Source organism: Hesperophylax consimilis, chromosome 27 (assembly GCF_061612785.1).
Source record: "Hesperophylax consimilis isolate HC1 chromosome 27, BYU_Hcon_1.0, whole genome shotgun sequence".
NCBI lineage: Eukaryota > Metazoa > Arthropoda > Insecta > Trichoptera > Limnephilidae > Hesperophylax > Hesperophylax consimilis.
Window position 1 is genome coordinate 21,453,288 of NC_142862.1, and position 17,906 is coordinate 21,471,193.

Consider the following 17,906-nt stretch of genomic DNA (forward strand, 5'->3'; position numbering starts at 1 on the left):
TAAAATCAAGAAATTTCTTTTTATTCAGAATTCATTCATACAATTTCGCCAACTGTTTCCATATCTGACTAAAGAATCAACAAAAAGACAACAGTTCGCCACACCTTACTATAGCTTAACTGCAATGCACATGCAAATAAGATTCAAAACAACGGGCCACTGTTGTCCAAATTAATTTTCTTGATTTTTAACATTATTTTTGCTCTTTAAATTATTTGCGTCGAAAAATTTTTCAACGTATGCTGTTTTGTCCCCTGTTTCTTGGTTTTGATCATTTCTTGTTGGTCCTTGGGTATCTTCATTTGGTGATGAATTGCTATCAATTATTACTCTGGTTGGTGGATTTATATTTTCGCCATCATAGTCAACAGTATCTCCCGATACTACAATAGATTTTAATTTTTTGGTTGATTGTTGGATTGATTGTATCCTAGTGTTATCTACAAGCTTCAACTGGGTGATGTCTTCCGGCTTCAGTTGTTTGAGGTCCGAGTTGACTTGCGACTCGGAAACTTGCGGTGTTCTGGCTATTTGAGGATCTCCAAAGATTCTGGATTGGTCCACTCCCTCGATTATAGCTTGGATGTCTTTATCCTCGTTGTATTTAACGACGATAACTTCTGGTTTTTCGTCTTTGAGTTTTTTAAGATTTGGTAGTTCAATGGTTTCAGGGTCTTCGGGTCTCTTTACCAGTACGTAGACTGAAGTTTTTTCGTCTGTTTTGGGTTGAAGTTCTATTTCTTCTTGTACTTTGGGAACGAATGGTGGCACTTTGACGAAGATGATATTGTAACGTACTTCATCGGGTACTTCTCTGTATTGATGGGGCTCATTCTGTACCGTATCGAGGGGCGCTGAGAAATAGTAGTGATTGGTTGGTTCTGTGTCAACCATTGTGTTTGATGATGATTCCCTTATGTTTACCACAGCATTTTTTCTCTTTTCAGAAGTAAACTTGCTGAAACCGATGACGCACGGTTTATTGGCGTCCTGTGGGTTGTCCCTTGACTGCGGAGCTGCGCAAGCGGTCGCCAATATCACAAGCAAAAGTAAAAGCTAAAACAATAATCAATTATTAATTCAAAAATGAAAAGCAGAAAATCTATGGATCCTCAATGTTTGGCTGCTTTATAGTCACTGAAGAGATACACCAATAGGAAAGTGGTCTCGGGGGAGATTCCAGTTCTATTTAAGGATAAGGATTTGTCCTTGATCTTAAAATTATTAGCGACCTTAACGTTATCTGTGAAAAATCTTAAAGTTTTCTCGGATGACAAGGAAAAAGGCATTAATTTTAAGGTTAAGAACAATTCCTTATCCTTAAGTAGAACTAGAATCGCTCCCCTGGGCATTGAGTAAATAACCCCTAGAAATGTGATTTGAAAAGATAACTGAAGTCACCAATATAACCCATAGGGCAATGAAATGATTAAATACATATATAATATACATAAAAATATTAAAATACAGTCAATGAAATTGTTTTTCTGCCCAAAAAAGAATTTCGGTATTAGAAAACGAGTGGGGATAAATTGAACGTACTTGTGCACACAGTTACGCGCACAACAAATTGAACGTACTTGTGCACACAGTTACGCGCACAACAAATTGAATGTACTTGTGCACACAGATACGCGCACAACAAATTGAACGTACTTGTGCACACAGATACGCCCACAACAAATTGAACGTACTTGTGCACACAGATACGCGCACAACAAATTGAACGTACTTGTGCACACATATAAGCCCACAGCAAATTGAAAGAACTTGTGAAATATATAAAAAATACCGAAATTATCTGTTTAACCTCTCAGGCCTCTGGCATATTGATCGTTACATTTACGCTGTCAGAAAGTCGTGGGGAGAGAAGAAGAATGGGGAAGAAGAATGCGGGGAAGTTCCTGGCTATTCAATTGTCACCAAACACGGTTAAAACCATTTCAAGCAAAGTGTCAATTACGAATGGTGGTCTTACACTAAGGCGATACTGAATCTATCTTCCACACTGAAACGTGCCGAAAATATACCGTATATTATTTTTAGTGTCTAAAATGTTGACCCGCGACCTCCGGATTCCTAGTCGAGAGCCTTACCCTCGACCACAGAGGCTGTCAAATCAAGATCGTGTCAAAGTCGGTAAAGAAGAAGACTAATTTGTGATGTAGGAATAAAAGTAATGAATACTTTTTAAGAATGTTGTTAGGCTTAAGGTAGCAGGTAAGTTATATATTATCAAGGCAAATGCAGGTGCATGAACACACGTTCCCATATATTATGAATTTACTAAAAGTTTATCAGGAAACGGCATGCAACCCTGCGTTTAACCGGATTGAAAATATTCTTAATAAATTATCAATTCTCATTTTTTTCCGTGTACCTCTATTCCTAATCAACGGCTTTACCTAGTTAGTAAAAAAGAGTAGTCTAGCTAAAGCACTATGTCAATAAGATAATGACTACATTCGGGATTTATAATCAGTTAGTTATTCAGTCAGTCAATTCGTCAGTTAAATTTGGGTGACATTTTTACGTAAATATATGACGTTTAATGATTCGGAATGTCAAGTTACTCTAGTGTTGTCAGTATATATCAATAAATTTACAATATCGGATCGATAGGCGAAATTACCGACGAATTTGTAACGATTTAGCTCTAGCATGGTCGTAATATTGATAAGCCAACCGATTTCGTATTGAAAATTGAAATACGCTGGAAATACTGGTAGCTGGAAACTGAATTAACGTCAGATGGTTATGTACAAGTAAACAAACACTAATAAAAACTTTAACATAAGGTAATTCCGTAAATGGAAGACTGAACGCCTTTGGCGCTAACAAAAAATTGTCTCGTAGCAGTCCACAACGGAGTGCTGGTACCTACCTTGATGTATGGAAGTGAGGCATGGAACTGGCAAAGAAAGGATGAAAGTAGATTAAATGCTGTTGAAATGAGATCCCTGAGGCGTATGTGTGGTAAAACCATGTTTGATCGTGTGAGGAATGTGGAGATCCGCAAAGAGTGCAAGGCTGATGTAAGCGTAATGAGTAAGATTAAGAAAGGGACGCTTAGGTGGTTTGGGCATGTAGAGCGAATGAGGGATGATAGGAGTGTAAGGAGGATATATGATGCAAATGCGAATGGTAGCAGAAGTCGGGGACGCCCGAGGAAGACATGGACATACGATCAAGTGAATCAGATACTCGAGTCGGACCATGTCAAGTGTCAGAATAATAGAAGAGTATGTATGAGACGATGTATAAATGTGAATGAGGCAAGAAGTGTGTGCCAAGAACGAGTTGTTTGGCTGTCCGTCCTCTCTGCCTACCCTTGCGGGGAAACGGCGTGATGGTTAGTTAGTTAACATACATTACAATGATAATAAAAATGGAGTTAATGAAGTCTTTGGTTATGACTAGAGACACCCATTCATCGCATTAACGATACTTTCGCGTATTAAAGCGATAAATGGTGTTTTTAGCAATAATGAAAAATACATTTTAGTCGCTATAATCTTGTATTGACAGATCGTAGAACGAACATGACACACTCTGCTGTAGAAACATGTGCCATGTTGAGTTTCAATCAATAAAACAATAAACATGTTTCAAGTTGCTAATTTAATTGTTTTTCCCCTCTTCCCGACTCCCATTCCTTGACGTTATCGTATTTGGCTATAAACAATATGAAAACGCAAAATTAATTCAAACATTTTCAATAATTAATGCTACACTTCTCAAAAATTAAAGCTATGAATGGGTGTCTCTAGTTTTGACTAACAACTTTTGTTCCTCCAAGTTGGAGCAGAATCAATTGATCCCGTTTCGATCGTCAATGGATCGTACATACGATTTCTTTTAACTTAAGGGCGTAGTTAATTCACCTCCATTAATTATTTACCCAGTTATTTTGCGTAACGAACGACATTATCCAAAAAGTCGTGCATATTAATAGCTTATCCGACACCTTTGAGGCCTCGCTAAAAGCAGCGGCTTTTGTCTACCGACTGTCGGAATCATGATTTGACCAAAGATGATGGGTTTTGTTAATTTCTTATTGACATAGGGCTTTAAGAATCGCTATAAAATCATCGAGATATTGTAAAGTTATCGATTTCACTGTGCTAGAACCCAAGGTCTGAATAGGCAAGTACTGCCCAAACTTCCTTTTTCCTATCTACATCTCTTCTCCTCTTCTTTCTGCCTCGAAATATCCCGTATAGTGCTACTGGGAGCAGTTGGGACTTGGGACTCTTTTGTGGTATTCACATTATTATAAAAAAATGGTGCTGTAGCGAAGGAATCATTTTGTTGTGTATTTTTGAATCCACAATATAAATAGTTTGTCTTAAATAATAAATATTACATCTAAATGTATTATTTAAAAAATATATTAAAAAATTATAATAACTGTAAAAAATTACAATAACTGTAACAAATTACAATAACTGTAAAAAATTACACTAACTGTAAAAAATTACAATAACTGTAACAAATTACAATAACTGTAAAAAATTAAAATAAGTATAAAAATTTACAATAACTTTAAAAAATTACAATAACTGTAAAAAATTACAGTAAATGTAAAAAAAAACAATGACTGCAAAAAATCTAAATAAAACTACAGCCAACAAAACTGTTTTTTGTTTTGTTAATGTTTTCTCAAAATGTTCGAAAAATTACATAGTTTTAATTCTAAACTACCCAAGATTAAAAAAAAGGATTTATAAATTTTTGGGGTAATGTTTTGATGTTGTGAATTCTAGAATACCAGACAACTGGGTGCATTTTTAAGGCGTAAATATGTATTATTAATTTAGGAATAAGGACGAGACAAACAAATAAACATTCATTTTTATATACGAGTACATAGATAACAAAAAAATAAAAGATGGGCAGTTTAAATTATGGTTTTTTGAATTTGCCGATTGTTAAAGTATGCATAAGAAAAGTAAGTCGCCAACAAAGAAATAAAACACATTTATATAAATCTAATATCTGGCCATTAACCGGATGATAAATTTTGAAAAATAAAATAAAATAAAATTTTAGGTTGAGTCGAGAAAATAAGTCATTCTTTGAAACTGATGAATATTTAAGGCTTGTATTACGAAAAATATATTACGTGTATTAAGTACGCACTATTTTTAATACAGTCTTACAATAAATATACGTGTCAAAAATAATAAAATATTTTCCAATTGTTCCAAACTAAATTGTGTTTATTTTGGAAAAAAAAATATTTTTATTTTATTTTATTTGGTTTTGGATTTTACACGAATTTCAAGAACAGAATATACCCAGTGAGCTATCGAAAATTATACAAAAAAGTCTTTTGTGTGCTATTTCTAATTAGAAGAAATTTAATTTTTAGGTTCATTTAAAATATTGAATAATATATCGACAATAAGTCATAAATGTATTAAAAATACGTACCACAAACTTCGTCATTTTGAATAAATTTATTTAGTACCAAGCTTATGAATCTTCTTCAACTGAATTTTTATGTCCGAGTATCAACTATTTATATGGTTTCAGAATTGAAACGACCACAGGATGTTCCATTTTAAAATTAAATTTTCCTTAAAATTTTCACGTTTTCAACACGTTCAAAACAACAAGAACGGCTTCAGATCTATCGGATGCCAGAAAGTGGGTTAATTTCGGTTCCATGATAACTCAACACAATGACAATTCAACACACCTGAAAAAAGTGATATAAAGTCATGAAAAGTTATAAAAGGTTAAATAGTGTCATAGGTAACTATTTATTTTAGTTTTTGTTTCATCACTTTTTAAAGGTGTGTTGAATTGTAATTTTGATGAGTTATGCGGTCACCATACGATCCATATGTAAAGGTGGACACACACGGCAGAGCCATTTGGACCCGAGTAACCGTTTGGCTGAATCCATTTGGACACGGTCCAATTTAGAGGGGGACACATAATCGAACCGAACCTTGCCAGTTTGATCTGTGTCACCATCAACTTGAATTTGTGAACGAAAATCATACATTTGTACATAAAATAGATTATTATTTCAAAAATATTCAAAAAAGAGTTATGACTCGAGGTCTAAATTCAGAGTAAATGGATTTTGGCTTGGGGATTGCACTCACACGGCAGAGCCAGCGAGCCACTACCGAGCCATCTGAGTTTCGCATCACTCTAATACTAACGTTCCATCTCTCGAGTGGTTCATGCTCTCAGTATTGCCCTGCTAAAAGACCTACATTCAGAATTGAAGCGTTATTTGAAATGGCCTCATATAATAATAGCCTCAAAATTCGCTTTGATACCCTGATAATGCTTTAGTCTCACCGGCTCAAGACGGTTGGGGACTGTTGGGTCTTTTGTGCGGCATTCACATAAAACATTTCACTTGTGTGTCGGTCTGTAACTCCGGTTCAATAAACTCTAGAACTCGCATATGCTTTGAATGTGTCATTTTCAAAATTGGAACTGCTTGTTCGAACAAATTCAGAATAGCAATTTAGTAGGTACCTACCAAAAATTTTAAAAGAAGATTATTTTTATGGTCCTTTTCAATGTAGAATTTGTAATATCCCGTCTGCACTATTTACATAATATATGTACCACATTATATTCGCGATTTTATATTAAAAAAAAACCATTTTGGAAATATGATGAAAAAATTATGAGATTGCTAAAAAGAAGGGTTTTAGTGGGACGAAATTGGAAATTACAAACGACAAATTTGTGTTCAACATTTGTAATTTCAAATTTTAAAAAAATTTCGGGTTTTTTTAATTGTTTTTTTTTTTTATTATTTTTCATCCACATTTAGAAAGTTGCTGGAGTGACGATTTAACAAAAAAAAACTTGTTTTTATCGTTGTCAAAAATTATTACTAAACCCAAAACGACCTGTATGTCAAAAACAGGAAAACTAATTCTATCGCTTTATTACGAACCTAGGGTGACCACCGATTATATAATAGGTTTGTTGCCGAGAGTATATTAAAATTTTAATGATAATAATTCTTTCGCATCTGCTAAAAGTTTTTCAAACACGAACTATTTTTAAACATATCTATTTGAATTACACTTTTGTTTCAGGTAATAAATAAATGACAAAACTTGAAAACTCAAATTTGATTTAAATTTAAGCGTCATTTTCAAAATTGGAACTGATTTTTTTGAAGATTTCAGACAAGCAATAAAGTAGCTACCTATGATACAATGTTTTTAACAGAAAATTGTTTTAATCGTTATTTTAAAATTCTTTCCTGTGATTTTTTACAGGTCTGCGCTGGTACATAATGTTTTTTACATAATGGACTGTAATTATCAACGAGAAAATAAGATTAAACAATCGTGTTTATCACAAGGAAAATAGGAGTGGGAAAGGAGGCCTTTACTTTATGAATGATCTTGCTTCATTTGGAATTTTGACGTTGGTCTTAAATGTTCTGTGGGCACTATAGTTTATAGATGTACCCACATCTAGTATTTTTTCACAACATGAAAGGTTTTTTGATCATTCTCAATAATATATAATAATATGATTGGGGCTGATATGTACTGTTTTACGGTAATTATAATGAGGGGGCGACAAATATGCAACTATATGCAACAACGACAAAAATAACATAAAAAAAACAAATGACACTTGCTTTTGGCTTCTATTTTTCAAATTTTTTTGCTTGCTTGAAATGTAATAAAAACAAGGGAGAGGGCAATTTAGGTAGGAACCGGATTGTTGCAATAACCATAAAAGGCTTTCAATATGAAACAAAGATTAGTATTGAATATTATTTGTGTTATCGAATAATTTATATTTAAAAAATAAGAACAATTTTACCGAAAAAGGTGTGTCAACCAAATCAAAAAGAAATATGTTATAAGTTACCAAAATGAATCTTGTACAAAATTAGATAAATAATTTGAGGTTAAGTTCTTGCACGTGTCCAAAAACACATTTCGCTAATCGTACTTATTTGTATTTCTATTGCATTTGAAGATGTCAACTTTCGAAAGAATGGTTTTGTAGGCAGAAGTCCTCATTTATGTTGTGAAGCAATAAAATGAATTTGAATTTGTGTTGCAATGTTTTATTGGGAAAATGTTATTGCGTTCACTGCGTAGGCACACTAATTTGAAATATTGGGAGATTGCAGGTGAACTATCAAAACGATTGATCTCCGATTTTTATTTTTTATTAGTGTCTATTTAATTACAGGTTTGATGAGAGTTACAATATATGATAATCTATAATATTTCATCTGTTTGTTCTTAGTCCTCCTCACTAGGTAGTCCTGTGCTGAGGCGGACTGGTAGATTTCTTTGATTTTCTGTTATTTAGTTTCTATGATGTTTTTAATACATTTTCTAGTATGTCTGCATTAATTTCTTTCACCCATGTTTTGATTTTTTCCTTAAGCTTATTTATCTTTTTCAAACTTGGAGGAAGGATGTTGTAAAGTTTGGTTGCCAGATATATGTGGTTTCTTTGGCCAAAACTTGTCTTGAATTTTGGAACATCTCGTATATCACTTTTTGAGGCTCTTGTATCATGTATCCGAGTTTCATTAGGAGATTTTCTGTTTTTAAAATGATGTATTAAAATATTCTTTGCATATATTTGTTTTAAATTTAGAATGTCAAAACACTTAAAAATATCTTTTGAGGGGGGGGGGTTCTGATGGGTAATTTTAGTATGGTTTTTATAATGCTCTTCTGAGCAATATCTAAGTGGTTAATATTATTTGCTGTAACAGATCCCCATACTAAAATTCCGTACTCAAGACGGGAATGAACTAAAACATAAAATACTTTTTTGATATCTTTCCTAGGTAGTATGTTTCTTAGGTTTTTGAAGAAATATACAAGTCTCGTAAGCTTTTTAGTGATTCCATTTATGTGTATGTCCCATCTAAGGTTTTCGTCTATTTCCACTCCTAGATACTTAATACTTTTTGCCTTTTTTATAATAGGGCAAGAGCAATGTGACTTATTGTTTTGACACTCGTGCAATTTCAGAGTGTATTCTTTACCCGGTTGACCTCTTGAGTTTATTGAAAAGGCTAGATAATTAGTTTTAATTATATTGAGCGTAAGAGAGTTCATCCGAAGCCAATTTTGAAGTGCAGTTAGTCCGTGTTCAGCCTCTTTATAAGTGTCCATCCAGTCCTTTTCGTGGAATAACATAACAGTATCATCGGCAAAACTAAATATGTTTCCATTGATTGGAAGTTCTGTAATTTCATTTATGTAGATGAGAAATAAGATTGGTCCCAAGACACTTCCTTGATGGACGCCGTAGTTTATGGAAGAGAATTGCTTTTTTGTTGGCCTATTTGTACTTGTTGTGTTCGTCCTGTCAAGTACGTCATCAGTAAATTTAGTGGAGTGCCAGATATGCCAATTTTTTTAAGTTTTGTGAGAAGAATTTTGTGATCTATTGTGTCAAAGGTTTTTTTAGGTCTATAAAAACAGCCAGACATTTTTTTCCATCGTCTAAATTTTTTATGGCTATTCTTGTAAAATGTTCAATGGCGTCCACGGTACTCAAACTTTTCCGAAATCCATATTGTGTCGGGGAATTTTTTTTTATTAAATTGAAACTTTTATGTGGATACCACGCAAGAGGTTCAACTGCTCCTAGCCGTCTGCAACGACTATGCCAAACCCCGATATTTATTAAATGGGGAGAGCAAGAAACTGGAGAAAAGGAAAGCAGGAAGTAACTGTAGTCGTTGTAAACACGCTTATAGCCATTTTGATTTTGAATGGTTGGCAATACTGAGAGCATCTTCCACTCAGTTAATTTATCAAAATGGTAATTAAAAACTGTGTTTAAAAAATTGGTGTTCATGTATAATTGATAAATTGATTCGGTTATGATTTATTGCGCAGAACTAACTATCTAACACGGTTTTCTTGGCTGTCAATTGAGTTTTGGTTGACCGTTGATATAAGCAATTTGTTGAATGTGTCGTTCATTTTGCCAAATGGTTTATTAAAGGACGGAAATTCCACATACAAAATTAATTACTGGCTTATTGACGAACGGAGTTCCTGAGAATAGAAATAATTTTATAATAGTTTATCCGGTCGGGCCAAAGATCCTACATTTGCATGGGCTCGAGGAAACGAAATTTGTTCACCTAACAATTTGTGAATAAAGAACTTATTAACTCCCTTTTTAGCGCCAACAAGTAAATACGGACCGCCAATGCATATTTAGGTTATTATTTCAATTAAAAATTCCATATATATGCCGTTTCATGTTTAGAATTGTCAAATACTTTCAGTGTTGCAAGTATATATCTATGGATCGATAGGCAGAACTATCGACGATTTTGTAGCGATTAAGCTAGCATGGTCGTACTATTGATATGCGGACGTTGATGTATTATATTCTATGTATGTAGACCGATATTGGTAATGCAAATTAACGTAAAATTAAAGAATACTAATTAATTAACAATTTCGAATTGAAATAATAACTTTATATACATTGGCAGGCCGCATAATATATACTTTCTTACTCTAAAAAGGGAGTTCATTAGTTCGTGAGGTCTTTAATTATGACTAGTACCCATCAAAGCTGTGACAAATAAAAATTCTAGAGCAACTCATTATTAAAGGCAAAACTATTAAATTATCATTATTTAATTGATTACATTCGTTTTTATCACAGTGTAGTGCTTGCAGGTGGTTAGTGTAAATAATGAGAGTTCATGATTGTTTACAGAGGATACCTAAACAAACCATTTTGTGAATACAAATCAATCGGCTATTCAATTTGGAGGTTGGGTGATATCAATTGTATTTTTTTATGAAGTTATCAAGTATCATACACCTTCCGGCTCGAAGAACCATGTTCTTAAATGTGGGGTCCTTTTAAATTAAACACTGTTATTTTGAGAGACAATATGAATCACTTTATTTACAATACACCATGAATAGACACTTTTTAAAGGATATCAAGTATCAAACACTTTCCGGCTCGAAGGACCATGTTCTTAAATGTGGGGTCCTTTTAAATTAAACACTGTTATTTTGAGAGACAATCTGAATCACTTTATTTACAATACACCATGAATAGACACTTTTTAAAGGATTTTAATAAACTAGATACAGGCCGGTTCCCGATCTTCTTTTGGAAAGGTAAAACATTATTTATTTGATTGTTTTGGAGCAAGAGAGAGTTTTTAGGGAAACCTAACCTATGAAAGAATATTTACAAATATATGGACACTGTCAAATTCAACTGGTAGTGGAACATGACACTGTTTTTACCGACGTGATTTAACAGCAAGTAACTAGCAGAGGCGAGAAACTTTCATAATTAATATTACCTAAAATTCACAGGTGGCACTAATGGTATATAATCAATTCAATATACTGCAATCAAAAGAAACTTAATTCACTAATTAAGGTTCTTTCTAATAAAAACAAAAACATATATAAATACACATAGCCATTAATATTAGCTCCAAAATTATAAATTCTAAAAATGATTGCAAGAAAAAAAAACTTAAATAAAAAAATCAAAAAATAAAAAAGATAAAACTATACTTTCCGCGGTTGTATTATATTTAAAAAATTGACAACTACGTAAAACAACGATGACATATAAAAGTTGAGTTATAATGAAAATGCTTAAATCATTCTTAATAAAATAATTTTATTTCGCGTAGTGCTTTTTGGCCTTTTGCGCTAAAAATACTTCACACGACTTACAAACTTTATTTTGTAGAAAAGGCTTTGTTAGTGCTAAATTTCTCACTAGATGGCGTCGAGACATATTAATAAATTCTTAAACAACAAATAAAATTTACTTACGCACGCCGGTATTTGAGCCCGCGACCATCAGATTAGTCGAGCGCCTTACCCCTCGACCACATTAGCCGTTGATATAAAACATAGACAGCTCAAGAAAACATTGCACGTCATTTATAATAAGTGAACAAACTTTTATTGTTGACATTCTCGACACCTCGAAAGCTAAAACCGGGAAGCTAGAAGTTGTAACGGAATCAATTGATCGCGTCTCGATTATCCATGGATCAAATATACGAAATCTTTCAACTCTAAGAGCATAGTTAGTTCACCTCCATTCATTAATTAGACAGTTATTTGAATAACGAACGACACTATCCAAAAAGTCGTGCATATTGATAGTTTATCCGACACCTTTGAGGCCTCGCTAAAAGCAGCGGATTTGTCTACCGACTGTCGGAATTATATTTTGACCGCGCTCAAGAATATCGCTAACCATTGACTAACATCAATGTCACTAATTGACATTAGATAACATAGATGAGAGGTAAAATGGGTCGGTATAAAATCATCGTTTGCTACGTCGATCCGTCATTATAAAGTTATCGATTTTAATGTGCCAGACCCCCTAAACAACTTACCTATAACAATTTATGCCTGTAAAAGATTCAAAGCGTAAAAAACAATAACAAAATAATAAAATAACAATAAAAATTATTCACGTGGATTCTAATTAGGGTTACCCTAGCTTACGAATAAGTCTGAATATTTTATAAAATATCAGAAAAATGCCGTTCTGTGACCAAATCGGTATTTACGTTGCAAATGGATTTATAAATATAGATTCGATTCAAAGCTGATAAAGTCGTTCACCTTCAACACATGTTTTCCTGAAGGTCCAACAAAAAATGACACTAATACCCGTTTTACACGATACCTTTTTTGAGAGGAAGCTACAAGCCGAAAATGTGTATATTCTTGGTATCCCTATTGTAGGTAATAGGCATTAAAATCGATTGACAAACGGAGTTTAGAAACTGGTTTTTATTTATATTGTAAATAATTTTAGAAGAAAGCAAAAAAGTTAATCAAGTGAAACCGTCACAGATAATCTTAGCTATAATACTGTATTATTTTCAACTTGTTTCTGTTATGCGTTCATACATTTCTATTGAAAAAAAAAATTTTTTGGTAGCTTACATTTATATTTTTTATTGAGTAATTATTTTTTTATTTGTATTTTATTCAAACGAAACGATAGGAAAACCTTCAATTTATCTAAAGCATATTTTTTGGTATTTATAATGTACACCAATTCGTTATAAAGATTAATCAAAATAGTGATTTAGCACTTCGCTTTTGAAAAATTCTAATCGGAATGAAAAAAGGGAAGTGTTCTATTTTGGTAGTTGGTATCGTGAGTGTCGTTTGTTGGTATTACCGATTTTCGTACATTTTAAGATGGCGGACATTATTTGACAGATGCCATCTCGCGTTGTTTTACGTAACTATATAACGTGAAAATTTTGCATGTTTATTTTTTATTATATATTTCAAATATTAGTAAAAAGACTACAATATCTATTTATTACTGATTGTGAATGTGTATTAGTTTTTTTTATATATTAACTCCACACAGGAGGCCCTGAAGAAAATAATTTCCCTCAGGGCCTATGTCATCTTTGGGGATGCTGTGTGGAGGGTCTTTATGTGGAGAGGAAGGAGTGAACATGGGTCTTGAAGAGTCCCATGTTGTAGGAGGGAGGAAACACAGAGGCCGGCAGTTCGTTCCACAGCCGAGCTGTTGAACTTAAGAACGAATCGTAGAAGCGACCCGTTCTCATGTGACAAATGTCAACCGTGTACAAATGTTGGGCGCGCGTTTGGCGTGTATCCTGACTACGCACCGGTGCCGAAGGGATCAATGACGCTAGTTCCTCAGAGCATCTTCCATTGTAATACCGATAGAACAAGGACAGCATACCTACCTGACGCCTGTTCTCTAAAGATTGCAGTCCGTTTGTTAAGATTGGGGAATCAATCAAACGGACCGCCCGTTTTTGCACAGAGTCAAGGGTTTTTTTCAGGTATTTCGGGGCTCCGGACCAGAGATGGCTGCCAAATTCGACAGTAGGGCGCACTTGCGATTTGTACAGGGTCAACAGTTGTGTACTATTAAAGTATCTGCGGGCCCTGTACAGTGTTAGGTATTGTGAATTTCACACGTATATTTGACTTTTTATTTCTGCCATATTACGTGAAAAATTTGTATTTCTACTGGCGTAAAGATTTAAACATCTTACTAGAAAACGCAAAGAGAGACTTAGAAATAATTAAGAGTTGGCTCCAATCAAATATCCTAACAATGAATGTTAAAAAAACAGGATACACGATTTTAAGCTCAACTCGTAAAATCATTCCTCCTCATGTACCTTTAAAAATTGAATATAACAACCTGCAAATCCTGATACAGGAGAAATATCTTGGGCTGTGCATTGATAAACACATTTTAAACAGCATATTCAAGATATTACAGATAAAATCACTCCCATAATTAGCGTATTTAGCCGGTTGTCATTTCTGTTTCCAAATAAAATTTAAAAAGGTCTATATTACAGCCTCGTACATTCACATTAAAACTACTTGATTAAAATCTAGGGAAATGCATATGAAACATATATAAATGAACTATAGGTAACACAGAACAAAGTAATCAAAAAGCTTTTTCACTTCAAACCTAGAACATTTAAAAAAAATTATATATGGAAACAAAACTATTAACATTGAGAAAATTATATGAACATAATACATGTCTCCTTATAAACAAAATAAATAATAAACTCATACTCATTAAAACGTCCTAAGTACACACACACTTTACACGACAACACGATAAAATACATTTAAACACCATACATACTCATTATGGCAAACAATCCATTGGTTACGAGGGGAGCAACATATATAACTGCCTCCCAGACAAAATTAAAAACGAAAAAAGTGTAGGAACATTTAAAAAAAAATTGTTCACTTTTATGATCAATCAACAAAACAATGAAAGTGAATAATATCGGTATGTTATGTGTGATATATTAGTTATTTCTAGTTAAATAAGTGAAAATGTAATTTTATAATTATCTAGAGTAAAAACTCATAGAATAAAGAATATCTATGTATATTAATTTCATATTTTAACATACTTTTTAATTAATTAATAGAGAAAGGGTTGTGAGAGGTATTGCTTTAGCATCTGCGCTGCCGTGTTTTGGTATTTCCACTTGATATAATATACGAATATTGTACCGATTAAGATACGACGGTCAGGTAGGCAATTTTGCCAAGACATAGGTACCTATAAAATCATTCTCATAAAGGTTTAAAGACGAACGGGTAAACAAAAACATAGATTGAATAATAATAAAGATCCATCAAATCTTTCCTGATTGTGATCTATGGTTATGTTCAAGGTGTTGCCATTTTTTGACGATTTAATACCGTCTCCAAATAATATTATTTCTTCTCTAATAGCAACTATCTGTATGAAATCGTAAGTATAAAAATAATGTTCGTGTAAAGCAAGCATTTTTCGTCTGGCTATTGTAACTCTATATTAAATGAGTCCTGTTAGATCGTAGGTGTTTAGTTTTAATAATGGGGGGAAGGGGTGAGGGAGATGGGTAGGAGAGGGGGGGTAATTCCAAGTTATTTAATTTCTTTTCCTTGTCTCATGTGTGTGCCATCTCATGTAGCGCCCGAAAAAATATTTTTACGACTTGATTATAAAACATCGACTTTTCTCCAATTTCTATAAATATAATATTCATGCATTATATATGTAAGCCTTTCGGAAGAAATTCTCTAAATGATAGTGAAAACTCTATTCAATTCCGTGCCGTGGTTTAGAAGAACTAAGCGCACAAACAGACAGACGCGGATATATTTCTCATAGCTCTATTTTGTAGTATTGTCGTTTATTTTATTAATCCGTCGTTGGCTAACAATATATTACTGCTGGTTTTATGTCAGATGATGCTTTAACGATCCGTGGGACGGCGGCCTTAGTTTATTGTTCGTATTAACCACTTTAGTTGCTGGAGCACTGTTAGCAACCTAATTTAAATTATTTTGTAATTACCAGCGATAAGGAAGGTAAGAATTTACAATGGGTGATTAAAATTATCGACTTCTTAATGAGGTAACTACACTTGGAGTAGGTACTTATAATTATAAATAGAAAACAATTTCCTTTAGGGACCTATTATGTCTTCCCAGGGAACGCTCTGTGGGAAATGAACCGAAGTTCTGAGAACGAAAAAGTCAAATCATAAAAATCGAAGTTTCTTATTATTAACCATTTACTTTATAATGTCTTTTTAAAATAAATAAAAAGGTTTTTACTAAGGATTGAACCTTCCTTCCCAGGGACTATAGTCAACTGCGCTAAAAACTTTGCCGTATGCCGATCGATTAGGACCAACATTTATTTCGTAAATCAATTGCTGTAATGTAACAAAAAAATAGAACAATCCGATGTACAACTCGAAAAAGACAAAAGACAAAAAATCCAGTATATAAGTAAGTATACAACAACAATATACAAGTAAGATGCTCCCCGTACACCTTAATGAGGATAAATACATGTACGAACGTAAAATACTTGACGCACATTATTAATCAAGACCTATAGGACGATGGCAATATCGAACGACAAAGGAGAAGCCTAAGCATAGTGTCTATTCAACGCATTCTGTACCAGCCTGTATAAGTGTGAAACATGGTGCCACTACCGAACTTGCTCGATGGAACGACTCCGAATTCAATACAATGAAGCCTGTAGAATCGTATTTGGATACCAAAGATACAGCAGCGCATCGAAAATGTTCATAAAATTAGGACTAAATGGATTTGCCGGCCTGATGAGACACCGGGTCACTGGAGCTAGGATGCGGCTAATGGCCTCCACTAACACGGTGGTGACCGCAGCCTACCAGCACCAAGCGCCACTCTTGAGTGAGCGCTGGGCCCAACCTCACTCAAGACCACGCCCTCCATAATTGTCCTAAATTGCAAATTTATATTTCTTTATCTATTTTTGTATATCTATATGGGACATGTGGGATTGCACTAACCTTATATAATAAAAATGTTTATTATTTCTATTTTAGAAACTGACAAATCATGGTGGAATTCCACTATGATATATTATAATAAAACATATATAAAACTTTTTCCACTTTAATTTGATTGACCGTAACCGGTTTCAGTTCGTTAAAGCCATCTTCAGACTGGTACCTACAAATTATTCTTAGTCTATGGTTTATATAGATAACATATGGGGGTCTACAAGGGTTTTTAATCAATTATATTAATTACATTTGTTACTAAGTCGTTTTAGACTGTCGAATTTCTAATTATTTTGGTAATTCTAGTAGGCTTATACCTTAGGTTTGTAGCTCACTTCAATATTTTTCAGGGAAAAACCTTTTTTTAATTTTTTCATTGAATAAACAAGTCCTGCTAAGCCAATTGAATTGGCTTGTCAATAGGTGCTTAAAGTTTAGTTACATATACATTTTTATAAGTTATAATTTACATCTTATATCTACAGAATCAACAATTTTTTCATACAATTTTTCATACATATTAAAGTAAATATTTTTAATCCGATAGCCAATTTTTCACCATATATTTAACCTTATTCATAGATTTACATTGCTTTATAGTGTCAGGTAATAAATTAAATATCTTTGATATGTTGTATGGTAACGTTCTCTGTCCGTATTTATTATTAAATTTCGGAACTATTAACCCGTCATTGCGCGTGAATCTAGTACTGTATTTATGTTCTAATTTTTCTTTATGCTGCGGGGTAAATATATACTGAATTATGATTTTTTGCCATAGAATAGCCTTAACAGGTAAAATTTTGGCACTCTGAAACAGCAACGGTGTATTATGTCTCTGTTTAAAAATATTAGGGACGACTAGTAATTTTACAATTGCGTTTTGGATAACTTGGACTTGTTTCAGATTGGTTATAGTAGTATTTCCCCATATGGTTAATCCATATCTTATAATAGATTTTGCAATTGATATTTTAAGTGTTTCAATTAATAGGAAAAAATTTAATGTGTACATTCTGCCAGCAATTTCGAC

At 33.3% G+C, this 17,906-nt stretch overlaps 1 protein-coding gene across 1 annotated transcript; it reads right to left on the bottom strand.

Annotated features, from left to right (window-relative positions):
- Positions 1–5,496, bottom strand: LOC149410756 (uncharacterized). Its single transcript, XM_089647952.1, has 2 exons — positions 5,437–5,496; positions 1–1,056 (listed from the first exon to the last, which is right to left on the bottom strand). The coding sequence occupies exons 1-2, from the start codon at positions 5,449–5,451 to the stop codon at positions 172–174; spliced, it is 900 nt and encodes a 299-aa protein (XP_089504078.1). The 5' UTR covers positions 5,452–5,496; the 3' UTR covers positions 1–171.
- Between the last annotated feature and the right edge of the window lie 12,410 nt (positions 5,497–17,906).